This window comes from Adiantum capillus-veneris, chromosome 3 (genome assembly GCF_014529385.1).
Source record: "Adiantum capillus-veneris isolate H3 chromosome 3, ASM1452938v2, whole genome shotgun sequence".
Lineage (NCBI taxonomy): Eukaryota > Viridiplantae > Streptophyta > Polypodiopsida > Polypodiales > Pteridaceae > Adiantum > Adiantum capillus-veneris.
This window is the reverse complement of record NC_140933.1, coordinates 46,493,745-46,506,152: the sequence shown is the minus strand read 5'-3', so window position 1 is coordinate 46,506,152 and position 12,408 is coordinate 46,493,745. Positions and strand designations below refer to the sequence as shown.

Here is a 12,408-nt window from a genome sequence, read left to right as displayed (position 1 = left end):
TTCTCAAGCTCTAGTACAACTTATACCTCCTAGAGTGCCCAGTGATGCGGCCTTTGATAGAAGACCGTCCTCTTGTATATGACATAAATTTAAATGCTAGGAGGGATATGTGTCCTCAAGATGTCAAATTAAGAGAAGATTCCTATATATATATATATATATATATATATATATAGAGAGAGAGAGAGAGAGAGAGAGAGAGAGAGAGAGAGAGAAGTTGAATATTTAGTGAAACAAGTAATTAACAAAGGTATAGAATTGTCTTCCAAGGGTTTGCTTTCTATGCCAATGTCGACAAAAAAAAGAAGTAATTGGTTTAAGGGTGCCATAGATGCACAAATAATGTGCAACATATAAGTGCTCAAAAAATGGTTTCAACATTTAACAAAGTTGAATTTATTATGCACTTTTCAATTGAAAACTAATAAAGGCAGGTGTATTCTTGCGTAGTTCATGTTTCTTGATTAGTATAAACATTTGGGAGACCTCTATCGTCTTCCCCCCACACAACCATTGTGAAAGCGATCGTTGTGATGTCTTTTTTTAATTAGCACACTTGGTTTGGTAGGTGCATGCTTGGAATCACTCTCTATTTAGAAACACCTAGCTAAGTTGTCATTCCTTCCTTGTCGTTTAGACGTTCTCTCTATTTGGGCATATGGATCACGTCTTGAGTTCAAAACTCGCCCGCCCCCCCCTCTTGCCCTTGGGAACAGGCCTAAGTTAACTAAAATTCCATATCCATTAAGCTTGGACGGGTGAACTGCCGTAGCTCGCAACGCCGCAGCCAGCAGGCAAACGGAGGGAGACGAGTGAGACAGAGTGAAGGAAGCGTGCTTGTTTGCTGCGTGCTTGTGTGGAGTGGTGGTGGAAAGAGCATGATGATAGCCGGGGCAAGGTGGCAGGAAGGGCCATGGCGAGCCTCGCCGCTGCCCTGGCAAGGGCAGTACCTTCCTTGCTGTTCACCATGCTCGCGAGTACTGTCTTTCGGTCCTCATTCCCCATTTTTGCATTTTGCGAGCCTTACCTCTACAGAAATAGCCGCTCCTTCTCCCAAGCAGCTTTCAGCTCAGCTCAAGGAGTCTCCTCCTCCCTCCTTCTCCTCCGAAGTTTCCACTTCTAGCCATGGCGCCTCACTTCTTCAACCCATTGCTGTAACTATTCCATTCGGCAACAGACAGGTAAGATTCTCGTCACACCTGAGTGTCCTGACATTATTCCAGTTTGATCAATGTGAAGAGTATTATCATACTCTAGCTACCAGCTTTCCATCGGTGGGCTCTGGCAAATAGTGTGTTGCTTTATTGATTCACGATGAAGACGAGGAAAGCAGATGTTGCACAATTGCCAACTTGTCTGCTAATGATTGGCTGCATGCACAAACATCCAAACTGTATGATGCACTTCGTGTGCAGATAACCATTGAAACGGGTGTCATCGGCAGGCAAGCCAGTGGTGCTGCCACAATAATAGATGGAGAAACGGTTCGTATCCTAGCATGCTTCTGTTTGTTCTACGGCTCGAATTCAAAATCAAGGCCACATTTTTGTATGACTACAGATATTGTACTCTACTGCATGTGCTTCTGAGGAAGTTGTTGAACCATCTGATTTTGCTCCTCTCTCAGTTCATTATCAAGAACGATTTTCAGCTGCTGGCCGAACAAGGTTATTTTTTTCCATGAACCTGATGGCCTTTCTTTAAAAACTCCTTCATCACATGAATGCATTTTGTTTTGATTGCAGTGGTGGCTTTTTCAAACGTGAAGGCAGGGCAAAAGATCACGAGGTTAATGTTATGAACTTGTCTGATTGTCATTATTATTATGTTAACTTTTAAATCAAGAAGTGGTAAGCACTTGCAAAGCTTGAAGGTTAGGTAATGTGCATCTGTGTGCACATCTACAGCTCCGTTTTTCCCCATGTTAGAAATGAATTTTGGAAACATTGTTTGTGCTGTGAAGTGGATTGCATAGTAACACGGGACAAGCAATGGAGTCGGGAATGGGGTCGAGTCAACAAACGTTAGGGAAGGGGGTCGGTGCAAAAAAGTATGGATTTTTTTTGGTATCTTTTTGAAATATACAAATGTCACATAGGGAGAACAACATTGCAAGTGCAAAGTTGCACCAAATTAGGAGAAAAACATGACTGATGTTAGCAAAAAAACACCAATATGACATCAATAGGGTTACATTAGATAGAGCTAGACAAGTACGTGCCTCATGGGCTCCAAACGACAAAATGGCAAAAAAAGGCTAAAGCCTAAGTAGGTGAGGGGTGAATGATCATGGCACATCATGCTCCAGAAGTGCTTATGAGAAGGCAGAATATCCATCTCAACATTCTCAAACCACTTCAGGTCCTCCAAACGATCATCCGTTGTGATGGAATCATCCTAGGCAATGTTCTATTTGGTCTGGAGCCCCTTATAAAGCATTCATAGGTTAGCACTCACAAAATCAAATAATTAGCTCTATGAACCCAAAAACGGTCTCTCTTCATAGAGGCAATGCGATTATTGTATAGTTGCTCCAAGCAACTGGAGCTTATTGCCTAGCTAAGACACGGATAGCCATGCTTTGCAACTCAGGCCCATGTGATCCATAGTCCTATTTGAAGAGGCAGCGGTAGATGGATGTGAAACCCTTAACAATGTGTTAAAGTTTTGGCATCTCAAGTGAATTGCCCAATGTTAAGAGTTTTGGCATCTCAAGTGAACTGCCTAATGTGAGCCCATTATTTATTTTGGCTTTTAGGTATTTATTTTACTTATTTGTCAAAGTCTGGGTAGGGCAATTTGCTGATGTTGGTATATATGCTACCCTTGCCTCCATTGTATACACATTCGATTATTCATTGCTGAGGTTGATTGGTTTAGGAGACTCTCTCTCTCTCTCTCTGTGAAAATGGTATAGCCTTTCTATCACCCAAGTATGGTAGATTGGTTATGCCATTTCCTTCTTGAATAACATGTCTTGAGTTCAACACTCCTCGTCGGATAGATCTTTAAGGTCTCTTGGGATAGTTTCCTACGATGTTAAAATACTCTTCTTCTCGGGTGTGTGTGTGCTAATAAAAAGAGGAAAATGGTATAACCTTTCTATCACCCAAGTGTGGTAGACTGGTTATGCCATTTCCCTCTTGAATAACAGGTATTGAGTTCAATTCTCCTCGTCGGATAGATCTTTAAGGTCTCTTGGGATAGTTTCCTACAACATTAAAATACTCTTCGTCTTCTTCTTCTTCTTCTTCTCTCTCTCTCTCTCTCTCTCTCTCTCTCTCTCTCTCTACGCTGCCGCATCCTCGACTTTGACATGGTATCAAAGCCGTGTTGGTAAAGAGCCCTTGGCAGAGGAAGAGCGGCCGTGAGGAGAAGAAGACCCGTGAAGAGGCTTGACACCACCTTGTCATCGGTGCCTAACTACCCTCTCTGTAGCGGCATCTCAAAACCCCAACGTTTTGCTAGCCGGCATCGGTACTTTCCCCCCTACTTCGTGCCAGCGTGTTGAAACGCCCGACTGGCAGGTGAGTCCTCTTGTCATGGGAGCCAATGTTTTGAAATGTCGGTAGTGTCATGCCGAACCCCCCCACTCACTTTTGTGTGTGTTTTAGAACGCGCTACCTCCTAGCGCCAACATCGACATTTGATCACTCCTTTCCACAACGTTTCAACACACTGCCCCCTAGCCTCGACCAAGAACCCTTCTTTGCACAAGGAAAGCTTACTGACAGCGTTTCAAAACGTTGCGAGTGGTTAGCCACGAGATTGATAAGGGGCATTGTCGCGCTGAGAGGAGCATGTGGAGCGAGGAGATTGGAGCTCAAAAGAGGGGTGTAAAAGCACCTTCTTTGCGGAGCGGCTTGGGAAAATTTAAAGAGCGGAGCCCACTTCGTGTGGAGCTCTTTGTGCAGAGGAGTGGAACAACTTGAAGAATTTGCGGCTTGGGATTATTGCGGCCACTCTTGGAGTGCGAGAAGGCTTCCCAAATTACCAGATCTTGCAACCTCAACATGGCCCCCCCCTTGCTCGAGCGCCAACGACAAATTGAATGGCAATAACTACGCTCATTGGGATCATGCGACTTTGGTTCTCATGGAAAAGCTTATGGGATATTGTTGACGGCTTGGAGCCCGTCCCACAAGGGATCCCAACAAAAGGTAACCCCGCCTTCAAGATGACGAATATCTCAAATCGTGTGTCGATGAGGCTTATGCGAAGGCATTGTCGGCCATTGCCGAATCTCTTACAAAGGACCTTTCTCGAGCCATTCAGAATTTGAAGATTGCCAACGATATGTGGTTCAAGCTGGTTGGAATGTTTGATCGAGATTCTACGATGCGAACAGTCACCCTTCCTGAACAACTATTTGCCATCCAATTTCCACAAGGAAGTTCCATGCAATCATTCCTTATGAAGACTAAAATTATTCATGATCAACTATTGGGCTATGAAAAGTGCACTGACGAGTACTCAGTTAGCTGCTTTGGTTCTCACGAAGTTGCCTACCTCCCCTCTGCTAGGTGAGGTGCCGATGATCTTGCAGATAATAGAGGTGGCCTGAAGGCGCGCTACCTCTGTTTCTAAGCTCACTTGCTTTGTTGGGCGAAAGAGCAAGTTAGATGGTGGGTTCCGCGGGGTCGGGCAAGGGGCCTTCCGTTGAGTTCCTCTGAGGTGAAGCAGAGCCCACCATTTGTGTCTGTTGTTGTGAAGCCAAGCGAGGGTGGATCAATGGCGTCGAGCGTCGAAGGTGGGGAGGGTGGCGTCGTTGTAGAACAAGGTCGAAAGCGACTCGGCGAGCCCGAAACTGAAAGAGGGGGGAGCGAGAGAAAGGTGACGCGAAGAGGGAGGATGGGGCGGGTGAGCAGGGAGATGGGAGCACGAGGCGGGAGAAGGGGCTTGGCGGGATGCTGCAGGCAGCGCGAGACGGGAGAGGGGGGGTTGTCGGAATGCAGGGGACAACGCGAGGCGGGAGAGGGGGGGCCTAGCGGGATTAGGGGGCAATGCGAGGTGGGAGAGGGCGGGCTACTGTGAGTAGCGCAGGGAGAGGATGGGGGGGTTAGCGGTCAAGGGGGAGAAGCCATGGCGAGCAAGGGTCAGCAATAGCGAGCAAAATTCGAGAGGAAATACCACTGTAATAGACTTGGACTCACCAAGTCAAGGTTGTACTGGACGTACGTAAGAATCTATACGGCACCGTACGTCTGTACGTTACGGTTCCATACGAATCCGTATTGCACGGTTTTTTCTAAAAAATATTAAGAAAAAAGAAAACAGCGAGGCTTATCTAGCACTTGTTTTCGTCCTTGTTTTCAGTTATTTGGGCGCCTTATTCTGGAGAGCTTTCTTTGGAACAGATACAATAAGTCACCTACAGATCCCTGCACAAGGAGAGTAGAGACCGTATTGTATGTTTTTGGCTTTTAAAAAAAAACATAAGAATTTTATGTACCTTACAACTCAATCCATTCGATAGTATGTACAGGACGGACTGTATACATATCGTACCGTATGTATGTACCTTTCCAGCTTGCACAAGTCAAAGATCTACTACAACACGTGAGAAAATTGCAAACAACTGAATAAACTTGAATAGAGGGAGAGAGAGAAGAGGAGAGTTACACAACACGACTGAGTTTCGAGCCTAGAGGCACTGGCCCCAAAGACTGACGCCCCTTTTGATATTTCTTTATTATTACTTTGCAAGAGTACAATGTCCGAGGGTCCTCTTATCTCACAGTGCTCCTAAGCCAACGTGCTAAGAGTGAGGCCCTGGCTCTGTAGTTTAAGGCCCTTGGCCAGCCACCAAAGCACACATGAAAAGTTCTGTTCCCAAAAGCACTGGATCCTCAAAAGTAGTAACCCCATGCCCCATGGGTTGCAACATAAAAAGCAGACGTCCGTACTTTGCCGCGCCAATAGTGAACGGAAAACACGAAACGTATGTACAACACTACCACGTCAGCAGCTCTACGTAGACTTGGGTCCTAGCTTATTTTTAAGAGGATTTGGGCCCCTCGGCCGGTTTATGTAAATTGGGTAGGGTTAGGTTTTTAACCCTAACCCCTTTGGGCCTCTCTGCCATAATTTGCAAGTTGTTTGGGGCTTGGTTTTTAATCCTAACCCCCAAGTATCCTCTTGGCCAATATCTTCAAGTTTGGGCGTGCCACATCATCAGCTTGTGACATGCCCCCGTCTTAAAAGAATTGTAATCGCCTTTGATTACGCTTGCCATAGGACAGAAATTATCTCAGTAGACACTTGACTTCAAGTCCCAACATACTAGACCACACAAATCCAACACTTGCACAAAGAAGACGGTCATTGAATATTCGCATCATTATCCCCATGCTATGAAGTTCGATTTTACATGATAATTCTGCCATAGAAGGGACTTAAGTTATATAACGTATATCTGACATCATTGTGGTGCTTGCTTGTTGGCTTAGCTATGTGTTCTTGTGAGGCACGGGACTTTAAATTTTGCTTAGAGGCTTTGCATTGCTTGATATTTGCAGTAATTTTGGTCAAGTACAAAGTATTTTTAAAAAATGACAAAAGAAAAAGTAGTTTTTCACACGCTGCTTTGCCAGGAGCAATAGTTTTATTTCCTTTAAAATGCAGATCCTCATATGTAGGCTGATTGACAGACCCTTGAGGCCAATGATAGCCAAAGGATTTTATCATGACACTCAAATACTTTCCTGGGTAAGTAAGAAACACTTCTTTTGCTCTGTAAATTGAGTATTGGTGTTGAATGCAATCTTTTCTTTAGGTTACTGGAATACTTATCGGATTAATCATCATCTTAAAGAATGATAAAATACTTTGTACATTGTTTTGATTCTAGTGGCTTGTACTGGTGTACATATGGTTTATTAACTTTGCTGAGCAGTCAAAGAGAGAATTACATCAAATATGTCAGTGAATTGCTTACTGTAAGAAGACATGAAAGGTGTGATCAGGAATTTTTTGTTTTTGCTTTGGGAAAAGGGAAGTTTTTGAAACTTTTACGGCTCGTTGCAAGGGTTCAAGTCAAAGTTTCTGTACTGTGTGCTGCAGGTGTTCAGTTACGACAATATACATCCTCCTGAACCATTAGCAATAGTTGCAGCCAGTGCAGCTTTGTAAGTACATGTGTGAGTTTGTTTGTAACTAGGGCCAACCTCTAGTTTACTCTCTCTTATATTGGTTATGATGGCCAACATCAGTGTGTGTACATTCTAATACAATTTCTCATATTTTTGCATGGGCTATTATGGGAAATGCAGTTTTGACCACTTAATTTTAAAAAATTCAAAAATAGAGGAAAAGCATGTAATATAACTGATCATTGACGGTAGATTGGTGTTGCTATTTTTTTCCCAGAACAAAGAAGATCCTATTTTTAGCTATAAACCTGCTCAAAGGGCTACATCAGCCCATATCACGAGGGAAACGGTACAAAGAGGAGGGACTTTTTAAATAAAAAGCCAGTGTCTATATCAAACTACAATGTCTATATCACTTGTTTTGCAATTTTAGGCAGAGCACAAGAGAAACATTTATAAATGCACATGATTTGAGCTATCATGTTTTTTATGGAGACAAGATTATGACAATTCACATGAGGCATAGTAGTCTCTCCTCTTATCAGCAGTTGTCTTGAGAGCAAGAGATAATTGGGTTGTCTGGCATTGCTCTACAGAAGGCAGTGGCCCTGCCCAATATTACTTTTCTAGGGACGCGTCTACCACAGGATAGATGAATGAATGGGGAAATAGAGGCTGCTGAAGGTGCAACATTAGCACTGAAAAAGTGTTCGAGTAAGCTAATCAAAGTAGCTGACTTGTCTAGACCAAAAATTATTCTTTTCATTTTGAATCATGTTTCATAGATTATGCTGGTCAATTTGTGAAGATTTTCTGATGGTTATTATTTTGTAACGCTTGCTTTTATTTTTACAAATACGTCATGTATGCAGAGCTCTCTCTGATATACCTATGGTAAAGACAGTAGGGGCAGTGCGGGTTGGGTTGATAGACGGGAAGTTTATTGTAAATCCAACTGTCCAAGAAATGGAACTTTCACGATTAGACATGATCGTTGCAGGCTCTGCAGGATCAATAATCATGATTGAGGTGAGCATGGGATGTTTTCTATCTTAAGTAGGTATGTTTGTGTTCATTGTTTTCTTTCATATGTTTCTGTCCTTCGTTTATTAGGTTTTTGTCTAGGTGAGAAAAGGACTGGTTCATAGCTTTGTGAAGAAACAATTGATTCAGTCTAAAAACAGCCTATGCATAACCAATTCCATTGCTTTTAGGGATGTTGTGAGTTTGTGTCAGAGGAGGAAATGCTCCAGGCTATATCTGTAGGGCAGGTATCTCCTCTCTCTTGCTGCGGTTGTTTGAGTTTTAAAAGTATTGTGATGTTTAAGATTTTGTTGCTTTTGGGTGAAGTATTTGTACTTCTATTGCTAATCTGGCATGGCTGCTGATTGATTATGTTAGAAGAAGTGGAAATGGGTAGATGTGGAGTTAAGAAGATGCTTCTGTTAAGAAGATGTGGAGTAAAAAAAATGCTTTTGTTTATAAAGAGATTTTTGTCATGTGACTCAATAGCTATAAGTTGTATGTGCCAAAGAGTGGGGGAATTGGATATTTCCACTCAGCTAACCATTTTGAGATTGGAGCATGTATGCTTTTAAATCTTTGCTCGACCGTTATGCATAAGTAGAGGTATATATACAGGAGTTGTTTGTGAAAAATTAGGCCAAGTCCAATTATTACCTGACCATTTTAGAGTCATTCTAATGCTACTGGCCAGCCAGAAAAGTATTTTCTTTTCTCTAACATGGAAAACTAGAATAGGGAGAAGAGGTCGCTCTTCATACTACGTAAGCTTTCAAGCTTTGTGTAGTGTGGTCATACCACGAGGAGATTGGAGGCTGCGCGGTAGGGCTGGGAAAAAGGAGAAGAGCATGAAAATAGGGGAGGGGTGATGCAAAGAGAAGAAGGCAATGAGCTTGCTGCCAATGCCACAGCCCATGAAGACGGCCAACAGTGACAAAGGGTGTTGCTTATGTGGCCACCGAAATCTGGATGGCGCTGCTGAGTAGCCTCCTGCTCTGCTGACCTACCATTGGAAGATTATGTCTACTTGCCATGCCTTTGTTGGCAAACCGGCTGAGTGCCACAACTCCAACGAAGCCCACCTCCAGCTGCCAACAACTGTAGGGCCATGGCAGCCGCAACGCCGCTTCCCTCTCTCAATGTGGGGCAGGGTTCTTTTTGCCATACAACAGCCAACCTTCAAGCAAAGGTAGAAAGTCAGACATGGCTTATCTTCCAAACGTTTTGGCTAACTCCTCCCATTATACCATAGTCACCGCTGCAAGTGCCATAACATTCAAGATGGGACAGTAACGGACTCTTAATGCTCATCATCAGCTGTGCTCCCCAATGCCTTCACTCCTAAGTCCGATCTACTGGTTTGGAACCTGAAATCACATGAAAAAGAACTGCAATAGTGCAAGGAGGGGTACTACTGAAGTGTTCTGTCAAGCTGCTGTAAGAAAGACTTCTCTTTATTTCTACTGTGCCGAACAAGAGAGCGCTTGAAACATTAAGGTGGAGTTGTGCAGAAGAAAACTGGGCGAAAAATGGAAGAGGGTGGCTGGTGGGTGGTTTTCTTTGCACTGTGGTCTGCAAAAGTACCTTTGTGTCCAACCTTGACCTAAAAACTGGATCTTTGTGCAGGTTCCTTAGGGCTTGACCTTTAGTTGGTTAAGAAGTTTGTCAATGATCCATTTGTGCGTTGAAAGATGGGTTGACTGAAGTCTTTAAAAAATCGGAGAAACCTCATACACGCCCTTTGCGTTTTTTTTTTTTGGCAATGTATCTGTGAAGTCAGAATTAGGTCCCCGCCTGCATAGTTCCGAATGCAGCATTGGCCAGAAATATTGTTAGTCTCAGGAAATTTTCCAGGGCTTGACTTTTGGAACGATTCATCCAGTAGTTTGCTCCTAAATCTGGCTTCTCTTTTGGTTTCTGTGTTACAGGGTTTGCGATGGCCTTTGCATGATTGCCATCACTTCTCACCAAGTTTCTGCTAAGAAAAACACACACCTGTTTGGCTCGAAACCTTCTAACTTCAGGAATAAACATTGGCTTTTGGGACTGGGATTGAACCCTCCTACATCCTAGTAACTATCACGCAGTGTAATGCCAAGGCCAACCCAAGTTGATATCAACAGCTTCTGTGCGTTTCCAAAGACATGGTGTGAAGTCGACCTGGGTTAATAATATTTTGCACCCATATAGTTGGTATAGCAACATTATTATATCTTCACACTCTTAGAATTAATAATGCATGTCAATGTTTAAAGAGGGTGTAGTAAATTCAAAATATGTCGAATTTTGAAATTTTACTTGCATAAACTTCAAATTGTGTGGATTCCAGAGTAGGGACGTTCCTTGTTCTTTTGGATGTGGTTAGGCTTGATAAGAGAATATTCTCGGTATAGAAAATTGATTTTTTCACATTGTTTGTGTGCATTACATTGTGTGACCCTTTTTACATTTTTTGTGTGCTGAAGGTGATTAATTGCTATTTTATGTGAATATGTATCTAGGAAGCTGTTGCAAAAGTATGCAAGGGTATTGAAGAACTTGTCAAGAAAGCTGGCAAAGCCAAAAGATTAGATACAATACATCTTCCATCTCCAAATATCTTTGAGTATATTGAGGTGAGTAACAATCTTCTTTTTTGACTGTGAATCCTTGCATTTTCACATTGAAGTCTCTACAATATCCTTAAATGGCGTATTTTGTGACCTGACTGCCACTGAATGCCCTTCTGTAATGAATTTAGAGCATGTCAATCAGCTTATTGTTACCTCCCTTTTCTGTCATGGCTGCTCCCGTTTCTGAATGAGATTGATGGGTTCTCTAGCTGTATCTCTGCAACAGTCTGCTTTTTCAACGCCATCGTTTGTGATGATGACCGGGCTGTCTCTATACATTGTACCTTTCCCTTGTCTTGACCTACTATGTAGGCATGCTGGCTTTTCCATGCATAAACTGCAGCCTATTGAGGTACTGATCCAAGTAAAGGGTGTCGGCTTGAAGGTCTCGTAACATCAATGTTTTGGCTCTAATTTTAGTCCCCATTTTATCCTTGATCCATCAATTTCAAACTCGATGTGTTCAAGGTTCCTTTGAAGGAGGCCACAGTTGGCCTTAAATGAGTTGGGAGTCATTGGCACACATTGTTTGGGATCCAGGGGTGCCTTCATGTCAGGATCGAGAGGTTGCTCTCTGAGTGCATAGTGAGTATGGTATGTCACATCCTCCTTTGACATGATCCCTTTGACAACGTTTGCTTGACTAGAAGCTCTCATCTCTCAGTTTTGGTCATGCATATTGGACTGTGGCCGCTGTTCATAACAGTTACCTGATTCTTTGAGTTACTGCTTTTGCATTTGCGTCCTTGCTTGTATGGTATGGAGAGATATATGCCTGTGCTTGTGCCAAGTAGGATGGCACAGTAGTTCTTTGGCTTTGGGGGTGGTTGTGAAGCTTTATTAGTTCAGGTCGCGCTTGCTGTATGAGGAGAGACTAGTTGGTTTGGTTTTCGTGCTAACAGATATAAGTTACAGATCATGCACTCTAGATATGCTACCCCACTGTGCATGATGTTGACATACACCCAGACATTGTTGTCTTTCACCATGGTTTGCTGCATTACTTTATGGGATTTGGGAGGCTCTCTACATGCATGTGTTGAGTGCGGAACTTTCCATAAAGACTGCCATTTTGTCGCACATATGGTGGAGCCTGTGCACACTTCATGCGAAACATCAGATGACTCCTCCACAACAACGAAGGAGCATAGACACTTGTTTCCTGGACATTTCTCGCCCCCTTGTGTTCTTGGCTTTGGCTCAAGGGCACATCACATGGCATTATTCTTCATAATGGATCGTTTTACAATCATCTCACAGGCCACAATGAGTGTTGCTTGACATGTTCGTTCTATCTTGCCATGCAGTGGCTGAGTCACCTATGGAGATGGGTGGGTCGTGAGATGCATGCCTTTGTGGATTGCATGTATACACTTGTGGGTTGGTTGCATCATGACATGGACTTCTGTTTTGCAGATTATTAGCATGCTTGTCAAAGATTATATTTTACTGAGGGCCTTGGCTTGTTAGTTGATGCACTGCGTTTGCTTTTTTGGTTGTATGCCACTGTGGTAGTGAGGCTTTTCACTCACGCTTTGGATAGTGCTAGTGTTTCTTTCTCTCTTAACTAGTTTGCATCTGTATGTCTTCACTTGGAACACTAATGATTCTTCCAGAGTGAGGGGCTCTAGGAAGCTTCTACTTGGGAAGGATTTGCATAGACGTAGTTAAAGATGTGGACA

At 43.1% G+C, this 12,408-nt stretch overlaps 1 protein-coding gene across 1 annotated transcript in view; it reads left to right on the top strand.

The window, feature by feature from the left end:
- The first annotated feature begins 702 nt into the window (after window positions 1-702).
- LOC147460855 (putative polyribonucleotide nucleotidyltransferase 1, chloroplastic) overlaps window positions 703-12,408 on the top strand; it is a 98,610-nt gene continuing 86,904 nt past the window's right edge. The window contains exons 1-9 of the mRNA XM_086508542.1: window positions 703-1,181; window positions 1,416-1,484; window positions 1,561-1,667; window positions 1,746-1,788; window positions 6,625-6,708; window positions 7,063-7,127; window positions 7,964-8,120; window positions 8,306-8,362; window positions 10,616-10,729. Coding sequence (XP_086364668.1) covers window positions 879-1,181; window positions 1,416-1,484; window positions 1,561-1,667; window positions 1,746-1,788; window positions 6,625-6,708; window positions 7,063-7,127; window positions 7,964-8,120; window positions 8,306-8,362; window positions 10,616-10,729 — 999 coding nt within the window. The 5' untranslated portion in view covers window positions 703-878. The remainder of the gene's footprint in view (window positions 1,182-1,415; window positions 1,485-1,560; window positions 1,668-1,745; window positions 1,789-6,624; window positions 6,709-7,062; window positions 7,128-7,963; window positions 8,121-8,305; window positions 8,363-10,615; window positions 10,730-12,408) is intronic.